Here is an 18,651-nt window from a genome sequence, read left to right as displayed (position 1 = left end):
TTTGCTCGAGAAGCATCTATGGATGCACGCCAGCATTTTGGTCGCTTTACTAGCCGCAGCATCGCATTGGAGGCTCATGTTCATCTTGTGGTCAATGATGACCCCCAAGTCTTTTTCTTCTGTAGTGCTAACCAACGTAGCACTGCCGAGCCTATAAGGGTGCTGCAGGTTTTTCCTCCCAAGGTGGAGACCCTTGCATTTTTTGGTTGGGAGGGGTCAAGGTTGTAGCTGTGTTGGTTTATGGACGCAGGCAGATAAGGTTCGTTGGGTAAATCTGGTATCTTTTATCTAACCAACTCAGATAGTTGGAAAAATTCTTCTTTGCAAGCTTTTGGGTATAAATACCCTTCACTGGGCTGAGGAAGCATCTGCAGTTGGTGCATGCTCTTCTTAGATGGAAGACAGTTGGGAGAGATTTAGCTGAGATGCTCTCAGATCTCCTACTTTGTTCCTACATCTGTGCTCTTTGCATTACTGCTATGATTTGGCATAAATGGTACAGTTATAAGTGCCTGCAATGTTGCTGTCCTCCAGTTTGGGACTGGGAAATGTGAGCAGTTGATTATAGAGTCTCTGTTTGGCTGCGGTGCACTAGCACAGCCCTCTGTATACTGTAAGTGTCTAGTGTGCAAAGAAAGGCTTTCATAAGAAAAACAGGACTTTTGTGGGCATTTTAGAAAAATCTCCATGATGTCCTGTAATTATTTTACAGAAATTAAATAAGAGAACCAAAAATTGGAGTTTAAAATACATTGCTGTCATCCAACTCCCATTGACTTGGTTACGTTACAGGGAAACAAAATCCTACTCGACTTTTTCAGTGAACAACCAAAATCCCCTCAATTTCAGACTCCTAGGAGCTCATGTACAAAGATTGTGGATAGGCAATTACAGTTCATTGTTTGGGGCAATGTCTGGAGTGGCGTGAACAATTCTGAACAATTTTTTAGTTGGTCTAATAAAAGATCTCACATTTACCCCAAGTACCTTGTCTGCCTATGTCTGTAGACCAACACAGCTACAACCTACACCCTGTAGGCACTTAAGGCTTTCAAAATCATAGTATCCACGTACATCCCAGTTAATACAGTTAATATCACAAGCTTGTACTCGTCAGTGGAGTAAGGAAACATATTGCCATTTGCAGGCGAGAAGCTGAGGCAGAAAGTAAATTGTCACTTGGCCAAGGGCCTGCAAGGAGTCGTGGCTGAGCTACAAACTGCGGGCAGGGCTTGTGAGTCCGTCCAGCGCTCTCTCCCCTTGACCAGGCTTCTTGGACTCACGGACCACTGCCCAGCCTCCATTTCTCATAGGCCACGTCATGCCATTATTGTGAACCAGGAGCGTAAATCATGCCGCCCACATGCCAGATTCGACTCCATCTGACCCGGTGGGCTATGGAAGCTGGGGCATGGCTGGAGGGGGAGGACCACAATTTGGCCGTGCAATTCAGCACCTCTGTGTCCTGGTGGACGTGGCCTTCATATCCCTGCTTGCCCAGTGACTGCTTACCTCACTGCCCCCGCTGCTCCCTACCACACCTGGCTTGTGAAGGTCCAGGTCTGACCCGGGGCATGGGGTGAGTTTGACACCCATCACAAACCTTTTAATTAAATGGGGAGGGCAATGTGATTGATTGGCAGACCTGCAGTTTCGAGCCCATGACACTAGACTCTCCTTCCTCCAAAGAAAGGCTTATTTCCTTGCATCTCCTGTTTGCAAACAGGAGCTGGCATAACTTAGGAAGGGTACAAAAGGCATCCTGAAGGGCTTCTTGCGGTTCACTTTCTGGAGTGCCTGTAGCTATCTATGGTTGTTTTCCTATGTAAACTCCCCTTTCCAGGGGTCTGTACACCTAATATATGTAGACACGCAAACTCTTAAACTCGCTAAATAAACACCTAAGACACTCTGCTCCTTATCCAGGAGCGCGGAGGCCTTTGGCAGTGCTGCCATCTTGGTACCAAAAATGAAGAAAAGCTTTTCTTGTTTCTCTCTAAAGTCAGGACATAAGTGCTTTGGCAAGTTGCTTTGATTTCAGCTAAAAAGCCTCTGGTTTGCAGAGCTGCTTTAATGCAGAGGGCTAGTTTGCCTTTTGATCCTCTTAAGCTGGGTTGTTTGATGTGAAAAACACCCTGGGTCCTGCGCTGCAGAGGAGCAGCTTTTCAGCTCTATGTGTGTGGCTTCTGGAGAGGTCCTGGCAGAGGCCAGAGTGGCGGGGGGCTCGGGGAAGCTGGTGAGGCCGCTCTCTAAATAAAGGGGCCTCTATTTCTTCAGATTCTTTCGCTGGAACTAAATATCACGATCCCTGAAACTCTTACCTCATTAAAGAACAAGCCAGACTTCTTGAGCACACGGGCAGAGTTGCAATGCGGCCTGTTCCATCGGGCTGATTTGCTGAGCAGATAAAGGGAGTTTTTAACCCAAGAATGGTATGTCAAATGTGACCTTGGCTTTTTAAATGGTTTACTTTCACTCATGTGTCAAAACACGGTTTAACTATTAAATGCAGAATTGGATTTGACTTGGCACATATGAGAGCCTTCCATTACAGCTGCAGTCAAAATATGACTCTGTCTGATGTACGGCAGCGGTTCGAGCCAGTGGATTTCTAGCAAGCCAAGAATTCCTCCTCTGACTGTTTGCTTTTGTGAAAATAGCTTCAGCCACTGGCTTCAGACCTGGGGCAGCTATAAGGTAGTGCGCTTCCCCAGCTGGAAGAGCAAAAATAATGAGATGTACAGGACAACCGAGAGGATGTTTTTCTACCCAGTATTCTCTGGGGTTTGGGCAAAATAAGATTTTTTCCTCCTTAACATTTTTATTTTCTGGTAAAAACCTTTCGCTCAGAAGTGTATAGTTCAGCGGAAGCAAGGCATCAACCAAAAACTATGTGAAATATTTGGATCTGTTAGGATAGAAACTCAGTGCTGGATTGCAGCGCTCAGTTGATATACCTGGGACTATGGACAGATGCAGCATGTTCATCCTGAGGTTTCGCACACATCGGTAATGTTTCTTCTCCAAGTGTGGGCTGAACTGCAGGATGGATGGAAAATTAATGATTTTTTTTTTTTAAATCAGAAACTTAGATTTTTTTATTTAAATCAGGCAAGGTTCTTTGCATAAATGTGATATCTTTTATTAGACCAACTGAGTAGAAAAAAAATTCTTAGTAATCATCCTTCTTATTTAAATCAGATTTGTTTGATGTAATCTTTTTTTAAATTTTTTTTTGCTAAGATGCTTTTTTTTGAAAAAATAAACCTATATAAAGATAGTTTTAATTAAAGTGCAAAGATATCATCATGGAATAGGGATCATAACTTCTAATTATATACTACTTGAGACGATATATTCATGTCAGAAAAGTTTCATAAACAGGTCACAACAGGCCATGGACTATGTTAGGGGCCCAATTTTATGGGGTTCCCAGAGGCTTCTCTATAGATTAGTAAAGACTAAAAAAAACCACTCTACCCAGTGGGACTCAGTGCTTAGTCTAGAAAATCCCATTAAGCATCTCTGAAGCTGAGTTTCATTTCTTAAACCATGGATTTGTCTCCAGAGAGAAATCCTTGTTAACTGCTGGATATGGAGATGGGAGAGAATAAACCTGATACCCACCCATAAGCCCTCTTGCCCCTGCAGATTTGTGCACACAGTCAAGCCTTTACCTCTCACTAGAAGTGCAGAGTTTCAAGAAATTAAATGAATAATGGCTATCAAACAGCAAGAATGCACGTTTTGTAGAAAATAATGATTAAATTGAGGCTTCCTGACCTGCGATTTAAATAGTAACTTAAATGGATTTGACTTAAATCCACCCTGCTGGACTGGGACCATTATTTTATCTTGCTGTAAAGCTGAGACACTTTCAGGCGTCTGTATTGGAGCTCTGTTACTGATGCAGAAACGTGCACAACACTGCAATACTGATGCAGTGAACTGAGCTTTGCTGCTCCGAATCCATTGTGACTTTTTAACTCATGACCTTTAGAAAGAAACGTAGGGCCAGACTCTTACTACTGATGTGGAACAATTTAAAAACCCTTTAATGAAAATGTATTGCCATGTAAGCATGCAGCAGGGTTGGGTGCAGCATGAAAGATTTGATCGCTTCTAACTGTGTGGGGATCATTGGAGAAGACTTTAAGATGCTGAACAGTTGACTTCTGCTGGCCTCACTGGGAGCTGTGGAGCTTGCTGCCTCACAGGATTGGGCCCCTCAAACCTTTTCATAGATTCATAGACTGCAAGGGGCTGGAAGGGACCTCGGAAGATCATCGGGTCCAGCCGCCTGCATCAAGCAGGGAAGACATCTGCCGTCAGGAGACCCCAGCAAGGTGCCCATCCAGTCTCCTCTTGAAGACTTCCAGGGTAGGTGATTGCACCATCTCTGGAGAAAGCTTATTCCAGTCTGGACACTGACTGTGAAGAAGTTTTTCCTAATATTGAGCCTGAATTGGTCTTCCAGGAGTTTGTGGCCATTACTCCTAGTTTTCCCCTCAGGTGCCCTGGTGAACAGTCGCTCACCAAGCCCTTGATGTACTCCCCTGTGAACTGCTACCAGGTCCCCTCTCAGCCTTCTTTTCCTCAGGCAGAAGTGTCCCAGGTCCTTCAGCCTTTTCTTGTATGGCTTGCCTTATGGCTTGCCTCTGATCATATGGGTGGCTCTTCTTTGGACTCTCTCAAACTTGCCCACATCCTTGTTAAAGTGTGGTGCCCAGAACCGGACGCAGTCCTCCGGCTGCAGTCTCACCAGTGCAGAGTGGAGTGGAAGAATCACCTCCTTGGCTTTGCTGGAGATGCATTGATTGATGCATGCCAGGGTATTGTTAGCCCTGCTGGCTACAGCATCGCACTGCCGGCTCATGTTCATCCTGTGGTCTATTATTACACCCAGGTCCCTTTCGTTCATGGTGCTGGTCAGTTTGGTGCTGTAGTTGTGTTGGGGGTTGCTTGTCCCAAGGTGAAACACTTCACATCTTGATGTTGAACTTCATCAGGAACTGATCCGCCCAACTTGCCAGCTTGTCTAGGTCCACTTATATCTACAGCCTGTCTTCAAGCATGACCACTCTTGGATGAAGATCATCTGGTCTTGCTGACTTGTATACGTCTAATTTTTTAATTGGTCATACACCAATCTTACAGCAATAGTAGGAAGGCAATTATTCCTACCATGCTCATCCTGTACTCTGCCTGGCGTGGTTTTCCCCTTGGTCCAGTGAAAGGTGGACGCAAAGTCATCATCCAGGAGTTCAGCTTTCTCCTGGATGCTGGTAACCAGCTCTCATGAGTTGTTGAGCAGTGGCCCCATACTCCTATTTGTTTTCCTCCTGTTCCCTATGTATCTAAAGAAGGACTTCTTGTTGTTTTTGATTCCCATTGCTAATCTAAGTTTGGTTGCCGCTTTAGCCTCTCTTATCTGTTCCCTGGAAATGCGGGCCATCATGGAATAGTCCTCGGGGCCTGTCCCAAGCTTCCATTGTTTATAAGCCTCTTTCTTTTTTCTTTCCTCTTTCTTTGTCTGTCTGGGCAGTTTTTAAAAATATCAACAAATGTCTCTGCCTTCTCTTTGTCCAAAGGCAAATTGTCTTCTTAAGTATATCCATTTGAGTTATTGGTTTGTGAGGTCTTGAACCCAAATGAATACGTTTTACTTCTGCATGGGTATTTAATGCACAAATACATGATTAAAGAAGAGTCGTTGTAGCCCAGGAGCTTTAAGCCATGGGGAAAAAAAACTCCCAAGTAAATGGCTTTACATCTATTTGTGCCCTTCTTATTGCAACAGCTGTAGGGGCATCAACAACGGAAGGGCAAAATGCATCCGTTTTGCTTTGCAGTTGTACCAAGGGTCTTTTCTTAAAGGACAAAAATGTCTTTCCAGTCACGCTCGTTCAGTCAGGTTAGCTTAACACTCCTGAAAATCTCAGTTGAGACTCAGGCTACTGTGCTTGAAGTTATATTAGCTGGTTGTGCTCGTAGCCTAAGGGTTTTTTCAGTCCTGTCAACCCAACTCGAATTAAAACTGGTTTTGCCAGTGGGAAGAGAGATGCTCATGAAGGGATAGGGTATGCAAAGGAAAGCGGGGATCAAGAGATGGGAATAACAAATCAAAATGTCCTAGGCGGCCTGTTCTAGTATTGCCTCCAATTTTCATGGAATCTAGGATTTCACCCTACCTGCTTTTTCAGCATCTCGTTCTTACTGTTTATGCCAATGGGACAGATAGTAGTTGAGAAACAATTTATGAAGTGGCTATTGGGATCTCAGCAGTTTTGGGCTCCACTTTTTTAAAAGATGTGGAGAAGTCAGAGAGGGTCCAGAGATGGGCGACAAATGGGATAAAGGGCTTGGAGGACAAGTTGGACAAGGAGAGGCTAAAGGAGCTGGGCAGGTTTGGCTTGCAGAAAAGGCAGCTAAGAGGGGACATGAGAGCAGTCTTTACACAGTTGAAGGGCTGCCATCAAGAGGAGGAAAAGCACCTTTTCTTCCTTGCTGCAGAGAGGAGGACACGGAGCAATGGCCAGAAGTTGCAGCAAAGTAGGCTTACACTGGATATCCAGAAAAAAACCTTCTTTATTGTTAGAGTGGGGAGGCAGTGGAATAGGCTGCCCAGGGAAGTTGTGGGATCTTCCTCACCGGAGGTTCGAGAGGAGGTTGGCTAGGCATTGATCTAGGCATAGCAGTGTCTATATCCTGGGGTATGTCCTAGGTTTCTGGGTTTTGCTGCTGGCTGCATGGGGCAGGGAGAGGACTTTTTCCCCCTCCTGCTGCTATGGGTGTTGGGGTTCTCGTTTTTAAGCCTTCCTCAGAGGCACTGGGTGTTGGCTGCAGCTAAGGCTGGAGATTTTGGCCGGGGTGGGCCAATGCTTCTTCTGGGACTCAAACCCAGAGGGTCTGCCCCTCGGCACAGTCTCAACCCAATGCCATAGTTGGGATCAGGAAGGAGTTTTACCCTACGCTCAGATTGGTACAGACTGCGCTTGCCTTCCTCTGTATCAGGGGCACTGCCCTCTGCATGGGATCTCTTGAGCATAGCTTTCCAGCAGCAGGAAGTTGGCCACCATGGTCCCCTGCCTTACCTTTGACAGGTCCAGGTGTGATGTCTTGCGTTGTGTCGGGGTTGACTATGTAAGTAAGAGGTTAGACTGGATTTGTACAGGATGATTTGGATAGGGCTTATCTTGCCCCAGACATAGCAGGGTTGAACTAGATGACCTCTCAAGATCCTTTCCAGCCCTATTTCTCTCTGATTCACTGTGATCTAAGGGCTGGGTGGGAGCCATCAGAAAAGGTCATACCTTCTGCATTTTTACAAAAACCAACCCCCGAGCAGGCTCTGAGGTAAAGAATCAGTTTTCATGGTGTTCAATCCTGAGGTTCGATGAAATGATTGTGCAAACCGTATACTTGAAAACTAACCTTAAATGTCATGGGTTACAACGGCTGAGTGAAGATTTGGAAGGCTTTTTAATTTACCATATTTTCTCACATACAACACACACCTTTTTCTCCGAAAATCACACCCTCCTGCCCTGCAAATTGGGGTGTGTGTATTAAGGAGAGAAACTGATTTTTCTTGTTGGCTTTTAGGATAACTGCTGTGACATCTCTCACGGTTTATTTTCTTTAGAAATGATGTTCAAGGGAGAAACAAAAATGGCAGCTTTGGTAAAGTAGTGAATCAGATTTTGGATATAGGCAAAGTGATTTGTAGGGGTCCCAAAATACAGGGGTACTTTTCCTTGTTTCTATTTTGGGAAATGATTTGCATGTTCTGAACATATATGTTAACACAAAGCTTGCCTCTTAAGTAAATACGGAAGGATTTCGTAGTGAGTATAGATTGGCTTTTAAAATAAGGCCTGAAGAGTAAGGGTATTTCCTTATTCCACATACGTATATTTACACATTACAAACTTGAGAGTAAACGGCTTCAGATCAGACTTGCAGCCCATCGATTGTCGTTCCCCTTGCATGCTAATAGAAGACACACCAGCTACATCTGTTCAGAGTTTCAGTCTACAAAAGGACAGCTTTTTCAGTAACCACTTGTCATGGACAAGTATATAGCAAACATTTTGGGTAAGACCTTCAAATGCAACCTCTGTTACCACTGTTTCAATCTATTCAGTGGAATAAAGCCACTTCCAACAAATAGTTTCCCTTAACCACATTCTTTATTTAAAGATCTGAATGCTGCAAAGTCATTCTTGCCAAGCTGTCAAAGTGGTTGCATTTTTTTGCAAAGAAAAATTTCCTTTAATACGCAGGCTGTTTTCATATTAAACCTGCATCATGGTCCGTGGTGGCAGAACGGCTCTGTTTTGCTTCTTTTTGTAGTCACCATGAAAATCGTATCGTTCTAGCCATGCAGCTTAGGGTTGGATTTTCAGATTCCCTTTGTACAGTAGAACATGGACAGCTTTAGGCAGAACTGAACTAGCGAGGAGTCCAGGTGTTACCTCCTCAATAGCCCCTCTGACTTCGGTGGAGCTACCTGCTTGCAAGGACTCCCCACCATCCACTTAGCCCTGAAATCACATGTGTATTCACTGAGAGAGGTTGGCATTACGTGGTAGCTTCAACATTGACTGTGACAGTTTGAGGTAAGGCATCAAAGGTAACCTTGGAATCAACATTTTTCATACCTAGGACAGAGAGTTCTCTTTTTTTTGTTTTTTAGGAGACAATCCCTTTTGAGACGATGCCTATGAAGCAATCTCCTGTTTTAAAAAAAACCCTCCAAAATATCCCCAAGCATATGAAATAAAACACTCATCTACAGTTCTGAGACTGCCAGCTTCCTGAAGCAATTGTTTCAGTTTGTCCTCATAAGCACGGATCCTGGTTTTCTCTGATTTAAAAAAAAATCCCCAATTTTTTAATTAAAAAAGTAACCCCAAATCCATCTTTTCCCATGATTAAAATGAAACACCACTAATATATGGATGCATATACAGTGGTTGTTTCATTTTAAACACAGAATAATGTGGATTTTGGGTTCCGTTTTTTAATCCAAAAATTGGATATTTTATTTTTTTTTATCAGAGAAAACCAGGATCCCTGCTCAGAAGTGGTCCGGCGGGGTGAGTTTTACTGTATGTTTAAATTCTACTTGCGATCCTAAGTACAGTTAATGGTTCAGTCAGTGCTAAACAATGCAGTTGTTTTCTGTTAAAGAAGTGCAGTCATGGCTTTCAGTCCGCCGTTCTTGAATACAGCATCTGTCCTTTTTGTAGACAATTCACTTTTCCTCTAGGTCAGTGCCTGTGGAGTGCTTTGCTAGGAACAGGATTAAGACGACCCCATGAAAATGAAGAGGCTTTAATGTGTTGGGCAAAGCTGCTGAGTTATGCCCGTAATTTGTGTCTTTGCTGCGTTTCTTGTTTTTTCCTCTCCCACATAGAAGACTTTAATTATTCAGTATCCTGTCTCTCATTGCCTGCAGTCACAGCTGCTCTCATCTCTGCAGGTTGTTTCGTAGCTGAGCCCTGTCCTTGGATATACACTGTTGTCATTTGCAAATCAGATCACAATTTAACTTGCATCAAAGAAACCCTAATAAAAGTAGTTAGGGTTTGCTGTGAAGGGAACAACGTGGCCCTTCTGTTTTGTCGTTCTCAGACTCTCCTCGCTGTTGCCCCGTCCAGAGCTACCTTGAAAATTTAGTAATAGCTGTTGAACAGACTGGTTGGAAATGTTCTCTCTAGCATCTCTGTACCAATAAGGGCAGATGCCAGGGGGGGTAATGAGAGATTGAGTTCATTGTTCTTCCTCTACAGCAGTGGTTCTCAACCTTTTTTGTACCGGGACCCATCTGGAACTATCGGTGTACAGTCCTGACCCACAGTGCCCTGGCCTTGCTGGTGCCCCTCACTCCCATCCTATAGCCCCTTGCCCCCTGGAGCTGCCCCGATCCCGTTCAGACTGGAGTGCAGTGGCTACAGTGGCTCTGGCTCATGCAGGCAGCAACAGAGTGAATCCGGCCCTGGCACAGGCTGGAGGAAGGAAGAGGGGAGGAACAGGCAGCCTGGCCATGGCGTCTTCTGGGCACCTCACCCATGAGAGTATGAGCACCAGCCCCAGGGCCACTAGCCCAGCCACACAGCTCCCTGCTGCCTCTGAAGCCCCCCCCCACTCCCTTCCCCTGCTGGGGGGCCAGGCACCTTCCCCTGCCCCCTCTGCCCTGATGCAGCCTCAGTGCCTGGCCACCTTCCCCCAGTGCCAGCAGGCATGCCTCCCCACCCCTCCCAGCTGTCCCCTCCACAGCCCTGCCCCACCAAACAGTCCCCAAGCCCTGGACCTCCAACCCTGTCCCCCAAACACTTACCTGAATCCAGCTGCTGGGGCTGCTCCCACCACCCTGCCTGGCTGCCTGCCGGCCTTGTGCGTGTGCGTGCGCAGACACACATGCACCTGCTGCTGCCAGTTGCCCCAAGCAGCTTCTTGCTGGCTGGAAGACTGCCAGCCTATAAAGGGAAACCTGCATTTTTCTGGGTCTTGCTTGCGACCCTTTCAAATATTCTTGTGACCCGCTTTTGGGCCACAACCCGCCAGTTGAGAAATGCTACTCTAAAGGATCCACTCCTGCCACTGGACAGAGTATTGGGCTAGAATGGATGGACCATTGGTCTGACCCAGTATGGCACTGCTTCTGTCTTTATGAAGACGGACAACTTCTTTGTCATTATGGCAGCTCTCTCAGTTCTTGGAAGTGCTTCATGCACCCTTGTGGTCCATGCTGCACAACTGGAAAATTCTCTAGTCAACCTTTTCCTACTCTGTCTCTCTGTTTTTAGTATAAATAGACCACTAGGGAATCAGAACTCATGGTAGAGGTGGTATCTTTTATTAGACCAACTAGGTATTTGCCTGTATCCCATAGACTAGTAATGCTTTCTGCATCCTGTCTTTCATGTCAGCGAGGCAGCTGCATCCAAGGAGTTCGCAAAGTTTCTCTATGGAACGCGCCAGTAACTATAAGGGTTTTTGCTAACGTACACAACTCTCAGAACTGTACTGGCTCACAAGATCTTGTAGGATGTCTCCATGCGATGGATGGATCTTTCTGTGGCTCAATAGATAGATCTCTCTGTGGATAGATATAGATATTGGACTTCACAGAACAGCCTATAACAGGCAAGTAAGACATATGGTGGCGTTAGTGATATTTGCTTCCTTTATACTAATGCAGCTTTTAACTCCAGCTCTGTGGAATTAAGTCTTTGTACCCACCATTCTTGTCGACTTGGAGAGATGTTTTGCCGTTTTAAGGGCAAAACATTTGGAACTCATAAGTGAGGGGCTCCTTGTGGGGGCCAGTCTTTTGTTTGTTCCTCCAGGGTGACCCCCTAATGCTGCTCAGTACAGCCTTATTGTCCTTGCCCAACTGAGCCAAGTAAAACTGGCACCCAATCCTACAGAAATAGGAAGTGGCCAGGCATCTTGTGTTTCTGCTGCACCTGGCTCCCGGTTCTCAACACATTCAGTGCTGCCTGGATACACCAGAGAGAAGGCACCCTGGCAATAAATTATCACCTTGGCAATAAATTATGCTGGACTCCTACAATGTACATAGAAACAATTGAAAGAATTAAATCAGGTTTTTAATATTTCTACCTGTACCTGTAATTTCTACTTTTTCTGTTCATAGAACTGTAGAGAATTGGGGTTGGAAGGGACCTTCCACTGACACCTTCCGGTGCAGAATACTGTGTGCCGTATCCCAGAATAAATACTGTGGCCTTCATTGGCCCTGAACTCACCCATATGATGTAATACTTGAAAAATATTTATTTAAAGTTCAGTTCCTTGTTATCATTTTTGATGCACAGAAATTTAATTTTATGCATAAAGAATATCAAAATGTAACTTACTGGCTGTTTCACAAATTTCACGTTCCTCAGTGTTCAGTATTCTGTAAATCAAATTACCGCAGTTATCTATGCAATGTGTACAACCTTTTAAAAAGCCAAAAAATCTGACTATAAAATTTCAGTGATCCCTGGAAACCAGCTTCACGCTGAGGTTGAGAACAATTGTTCTGCCTGAAAGCATTAATGTAACCATTACTTCTGACCTAAGTCTTGTGCTAGCTGACCCAGTGATTCTGCGCCAGGTGGCTGCACGTAGACTAGAAAAGGTCTAAAACCTCTTCTTCCAAGGAGGCAGAGGAGAAATGGCATGGCCTTGTGAAAACAAACATATTTTATGCCTGCCTCCTTTTCTCCCACATACCTAGTCCTAAAACCAGTCCTTGTCAAGAAGGCTCATTGTAACCCTTTTTACCTTTTTACTCGTTCCAGGTTTACAGGAACAGACGGGCCAAGTGGTTTTGGATTTGAATTGACATTTCGACTCAAGAGGGAAACGGGAGAGTCGGCACCACCTACGTGGCCAGCAGAGTTAATGCAAGGCTTGGCCAGATACGTCTTTCAGTCAGGTACTGTGATGTTGAAGCGTGTTGCTTTGTTTTCTCTAAGCCTGAATTTCTATGTGTTGTACTGGAGTCTTGTGATGTCATAATTCCACTCTCCTTTGTTTTAAATTTAAATTGACATCTGTCTTGTCTGAAAGTACCGTTTTGGTCAAAATGGTTGTGTTTCCAACATAGCTTGCTTAGGGCATATCTACACATGTACTTTAATGCGCATTAGCCTATTTTAATGTGCATTAAAGCGTCACTTAAAAAAGTATGCTATTTAGAGTTAATGCACATTAAAATAGACTAATGGGTCTTAAGCATCACTTAAAAACTGTGCTCTTTAGTTAATGAGCATTAAGACAGGCTAATGTGCATTTTCTTAGTCCCTCACAATGAGAGCATTTGTACACATACTTCCGCTGCAGCGCTGGGTGCTTTTAAAAGTCTTTGGGATTACTTACAACAAATAAGGTGCTGCTTACTGGTGGAAGAAGATAGATATTATGTGGCATGTTAAAGATGGCAGGGAAGGAATCGGGGATACACAGGAAATCCTGGCACTGTTAGTGAGGTGGAAGAGCCATCAGAAAATGTCATACCTTCTGCATTTTTACAATAACCAAACCCCCGAGCAGGGTCATAAGTGAAGACTCAGTTTTCACGATGTTCCATCCTGAGGTTCGGTGGAATGATTGTGCATGCAGTATACTTGAAAACTAACCTTAAATGTCATGGGTCACAAAAGCTGAGTGAAAAGATTTTTAATTTACCATATTTTCTCACATACAACACACCTTTTTCTCCAAAAATCACCCCCTCTCCCCACCTCCCACCCCCACCCCAAAAAAATGAGGGTGCATGTATGAAGGGGGGAAACTGATTTTATGTCTGGTTTGGAAAAGTGTACAGACTGACAAGGGGCAAAGCACTGCTGGACTTGGTATTGGCCAAAGGGGATGTTCTAGTCCGTGACCTGAGAGTCAAAGGGAAGCTGGGGGACAGTGACCACGAGTTGAGCACTTTCTCTATTCACCACAAAGCTGGCAAGTCAGTCAGCAGTATGAAAGTCCTTGACTTTAGGGAAGCCGACTTCCACAAGCTTAGGAGGCTAGTTGTTCAGTCCCTGAGAAACCACAATCTGGCAGGGAGGAATGTCGATGATGAGTGGTCATTCCTCAAGGATGCAATCTTTGAAGCACAAGGGAAGTCCATTCCAACCCACAGAAAAAGTAGCAAAAGGGCTGGATGACCTCCTTGGCTCAATAGGGAACTCAAGGACCTCCTGCACCTAAAAAAGAAGCTTATAAAGGATGGAAGACAGGAAACACCACTTAGGAGGAGTACCCAGCAATAGCCCACCCCTGTAGGGAGCAAACTAGGAAAGCCAACACTGAAACTGAGCTCAAACTGCCCATTCAAATGAAGGACTATAAAAAGTCCTTCTTCAAATATGTGAGAAGTCGGAAAAAGAGTAAGGGTACCATTGGACCTTTACTAAACCAAGCGGGGCAGCTGATAACCGACACTCAGGAAAAAGCCAATCTCCTTACCGACTACTTTGCATTGGTCTTCCATCAGCTCCGTGGGATCACCATGCCTGACAAGAGGCAGGATCACCAGGGGAAGGGCAAAACTGTGCCCATCATTACCACTGATCTTGTGAGGGAATACCTTAAGATGCTGGATATCCACAAATCAGCCAGCCCTGATGGAATTGGAGTGCTAAAGGAACTAGCTCACACTATAGCACAGCCTATGGTGAGGATATGCAAGAACTCATGGCAGTCGGGCAACATGCCTGATGATTGGAAGAGGGCCAGCGTGGTGCCTGTCTTCAAGAAGGGGAGAAGGGAAGATCCAGAGAACTAGAGGCAAGTTAGCTTGACCTCAATCCCCGGAAAGATCTTGGAAAAAGTCATTGAGGAAACCATTATCAACATCCTAACAGATAGCCAACACGGCTTTGTGCTGGGTAGATCTTGTCTGACCAACCTGATTTCCTTCTATGACCAGGTGACGCATCACCTGAACAAAGGAGAAGGGGTGGATATCATATTTTTGGACTTCAAGAAAGCCTTTGACCCTGTGTCCCATGAGGACCTCATGGAAGAAATTGAGGAATCGCGGCTTAGACAGTTTCACAGTCCGATGGCTTGGGAACTGGCTCCTTGGATAGATCCAGAGAGTGATAGTTGATGGAACCGAATCAACGTGGAGTGTGGTCACCAGTGGCATCCCCCGTGGGCTCTGTTCTCGGACATGTACTCTTCAGTGTGTTTATAAATGATCTGGACTTGGGTGTTATAAGCGGATTGGCCAAGTTTGCTGATGACACCAAACTATGGGGAAGTGCGGACACCCTAGAGGATAGGCTGGCAATCCAGGCCAACCTCAACAGGCTTACAAGATCAAAACCTGGTGGCATTCAACGCTGAGAAATTCAAGGTGCTCCACCTTGGGAGAAAGAACTCGCACCATGCTTATAGCCTTGGCAGTGGTACACTCACTAGCACCACAACTGAAAGAGACTTGAGGGTGAAGATGGACCACAAGATGAACGTGAGCCACCAATGCAATGCCACAGCCGGCAGAGTGAACAAAACTCTGGCCTGCATCTTCTGATGCATCTCAGACAAGACCCGGAAAGTCTTCCTCCCACTTTATTGGGCTTGGTGAGACCGCAGCTGGAGTACTGCGTCCAGTTCTGGGCTCCGCAATTCCGAAAGGATGTGGAGAAGCTTGAGAGAGTCCAGAGGAGAGCCACGCGCATGATCAGAGGTCGAGAGAGCAGGCCTTGTGAGGAGAGTTTGAGAGGCTCAGGGGGGACTTGGGGGCAGCCTGTAAGTACATAAGGGGTGTGCATCAGGAACTGGGGGAACGTCTGTTCACCAGGGCATCCCATGAGAAGACCAGGTCCAATGGTCACAAACTCTTGGAAGACCGTTTTAGGCTAGACATAAGGAAAAACTTCTTTATTGTCCAAGTCCCCAGGGCCTGGAATAGACTGCCTCCCCAGAGGTGGTGCAGGCACCTACTCTGGCTTACTTATGAAACACTCGACTGTTTATCTTGCTGGGATCATTTGACCCCTGCTGACTGCCTGCCGTTTGGGCAGGGGGCTGGACCCGATGATCTTGCCAGGGCCCTTCCAGCCTTAAAGTCTATGCAGTCTATGACTTAATGGCTTATTGTTCTTCACTCCACAGGTATTAACAATTGTCTGTCCTTTTTAATGGTCCACTAATCAAGCCAGACTTTCTTAGGGCAATTTTGCTGTCTGCTAGCTACTCCTGGTCTCTCTCCCCCTGTTTCAGAGCCTTGGAGACTCTTTAGCTCTTTTGAGAATCATGCATCTACTCATGGAGACCAGTCCTCAGCAGCAGCTAGGGTTTCAGCCTTAGGTAAGCAGGAAGGGGAGGGTGAGTTAGCTGAAGATTAGGCTTTGTCCCTGCTTTATGCAGCCATAACTCTGGTAAATCTATTTCTTTATTCTGCCTTTCAAAAACAAGGTAGATTTTATATTCCAGGGTATGCTATATGCGAGAAAATATGGTATTTTGGGATCCTTTATGCCAGTTGAAGTAATTTCTAAAATCACTGATTACAGGCAGGTAGCCTTGGAGATGGTCACCAGATCAGTTTTCCTAGAACTTAATAAATTACTCAGTAACTACTCTGGGTGTTGCTGTTACCGAGTCCTGTGACGGACTTCTAAAAGGGAGAGATCTAAGCAAAAAGAAGATCATCCTGTTACCTCCTTTGTGCAGATCGCTGGTGCCGCCCCTCTGCAGCGACTGCATGCGTCAGGCTACTTGCTTTTTAACAGCCGTTCAGCGGATCAACACGCTCCCTAAAGTCCCTTATCTTGATCTCAAGAATGCCCCTTGATGCAGCACAAAATGACAGGAGCGCCTGGCTTAAACTTCGCTCTTCCCATGGTTTGCAAACCTGTGGCCACGCTGCCTTCTCCAGAGTCAGGTCTGCCTGCTCTCACTGGAACTTTTCTGAACGTCGTCGTTTTTCAGGAAGTGTCTTATTCCAGGCGAGTCCCCTAGCTTGTATCGGAGCACGTGTTTCCCCACCCTGCCTCCACCTGTTGTACACTGCCACTCTTTCATCATGACACTTGGCAGTGGCTGTATTAATAAACCTAACTTTTTATGCCCTTTTGAAGGCTTTTTTGTACCAAACCAGGGAAGGCCTCGGAGAAGACAGGCTTGAGCATGCCTTGCCCACCTAAATCTGCTCCAGAGCTGGAAGGTCACCTGTGAAAGTGGCTCCACGCTCCTCCCCATGAGGCTCTGGCAGACCTGCCAGGGACTGAGAGCTCAGGAGCACACATTGGGGATGAGCCTGAAGTAACCGCATGGGAGAGCCGGCAGCACTGGTTTAGGTCAGCAGAAACAGGTGCGCCGAGTGTGGGCCAGGCATGCTCGGTCCTGTTTCCCTGAGCTGCGCTCTGAAACGGTGCAGACGAGCCCCGAGGTGCTTCCTTCAGACTTTGTGCTGATCGGTGCTGATAAAACATGGTTACGATTTCAGGTGGCTTTCGTAGCCTTTCAAAATCCCTACCGTTCTGCAAAGGAGGCGTTAAGCAACACGGCTAATGCCAGTCGTGTGCTAATGTCCCATCTCCTTCTGGGGAAAAGAGTATTCAGGGGCCTGGGTGTTGGTAGGATTTCTCAAAACTGTTCAGTGACTAGGGAAAGAGTGTTAATTACGAAGGCAAACCTCTTACTTCTGGAGCAATCTGGTAGTAAGAGTTTCCCGTGAACACCGGGACACTTCATTTCTGTGCATGTCATATGAATAACAGATCCGCTGTGCTCGAGAGAGCAACAGGGTTAGCCATTTGCAACAGATTCCCTACAGACTTCTCTGCTGGAAGGCCTCTTATGAATCTCTGCATATTTTTTTTTTTTAATGAATCTGCATAGACTACAGTTTCATCTTTGTGACAAGACATCCTACACGCCAGCTTTCTGCAAATTCTGGGAAGACCAGCTCTATCTACATTCCTTACCAGCATTTCTCTGTGCCATCTTTTTCATGTTTAATTGGTCCATAGCCTGAAGTGCTGTCTTCAATTATTTAGGCCAATGCTATCCTTATATTTATCACGTCTTGTTTGAGATACAGTTTAAATATGTTTTTAGATTGACTAAGTCTCCGAGTAGCACAGGTCTTAGGTAATTTTGTTGCATAGTGTATAAAGTAAGGACTGAGTTTGAAACGCAGCTGTCTGTTCTTGGTACCTTCAGCTCCATTGCAAGGCTGTGATGCAAGCAATCTGTTTCCTGCAGTAAAATGAAATTTCATGCTGCTGCGGTTAATAATCAGATTGTACCTTGTATCATGACCCCCAAGTCTCTTTCTGTTGTGGTGCTACACTGACTAGCACCGTGACCAAAAGAGACTTGGGAGTCATGATCGACCAGAAGATGAACATGAGCCACCAATGTGTTGCCGCAGCCGGCAAAGCAAATAAAACTCTGGCTTGCATCCACCGATGCATTGCAGGACCCAAGAAGTCATCCTCCTGCTTTACTCGGCCTTGGTGAGGCTGCAGCTGGAGTACTGCATCCAGTTCTGCGGTCCGCACTTTGGGAAGGACATGGAGAAGCTTGAGAGAGTCCAGAGCAGAGCCATACATGTGATCAGAGGGCAGAAGAACAGGCCTTATGAGGAGTGGCTGAGAGCCATAGGACTCTTCAGCCTGGAGAAGCGTAGGCTCAGGGGGCACTTGGTGGCAGCCTATAAGTATATGAGGGGTGTGCATCAGGAACTGGGGGAACGTGTGTTCACCAGGGCACCCCAAGGGAATACAAGGTCTAACGGTCACAAACTCCAGGAAGACCGTTTTAGACCAGATACAAGGAAAAACTTCTTTACTGTCAGGGTCATCAGAGTCTGGAACAGACTCCCCGCAGAAATGGTGCAAGCAGCTGCTCTGACACCTTTAAGAAATGCTTGAATGCTTATCTCACTGGGGTGATCTGACTTCCTGCCCTTTGGGCAGGGAGCTGGACCCCATGATTTTCATAGACATAGATTTCATAGACATTAGGGCTGGAAGGGACCTCGGGAGATCATTGAGTCCAGCCCCCTGCCCAAAGGGCAGGAAGTCAGCTGGGGTCATAGTTTCATAGTAGCTAGAGTCGGAAGGGACCTAGGTAGATCATCTAGTCCGACCCCCTGCCTTGGCAGGAAAG

The 18,651-nt window shown here is 45.8% G+C and overlaps 1 protein-coding gene across 4 annotated transcripts in view; it reads left to right on the top strand.

The window, feature by feature from the left end:
- SUFU (SUFU negative regulator of hedgehog signaling) overlaps positions 1–18,651 on the top strand; it is a 127,292-nt gene that overhangs the window by 33,838 nt on the left and 74,803 nt on the right. For all 4 annotated transcript variants that reach the window (XM_090057542.1, XM_090057541.1, XM_090057540.1 and 1 more), the window contains exon 3: positions 12,321–12,457. In XM_090057542.1, coding sequence (XP_089913668.1) covers positions 12,321–12,457 — 137 coding nt within the window. The remainder of the gene's footprint in view (positions 1–12,320; positions 12,458–18,651) is intronic.

This window comes from Crocodylus siamensis, chromosome 7 (genome assembly GCF_052110815.1).
Source record: "Crocodylus siamensis isolate JL-2025a chromosome 7, ASM5211081v1, whole genome shotgun sequence".
In the NCBI taxonomy this organism is placed as follows: Eukaryota; Metazoa; Chordata; order Crocodylia; family Crocodylidae; genus Crocodylus; species Crocodylus siamensis.
The sequence above is the reverse complement of the archived record's forward strand: the minus strand, read 5'-3'. Positions and strand labels throughout refer to the sequence as shown.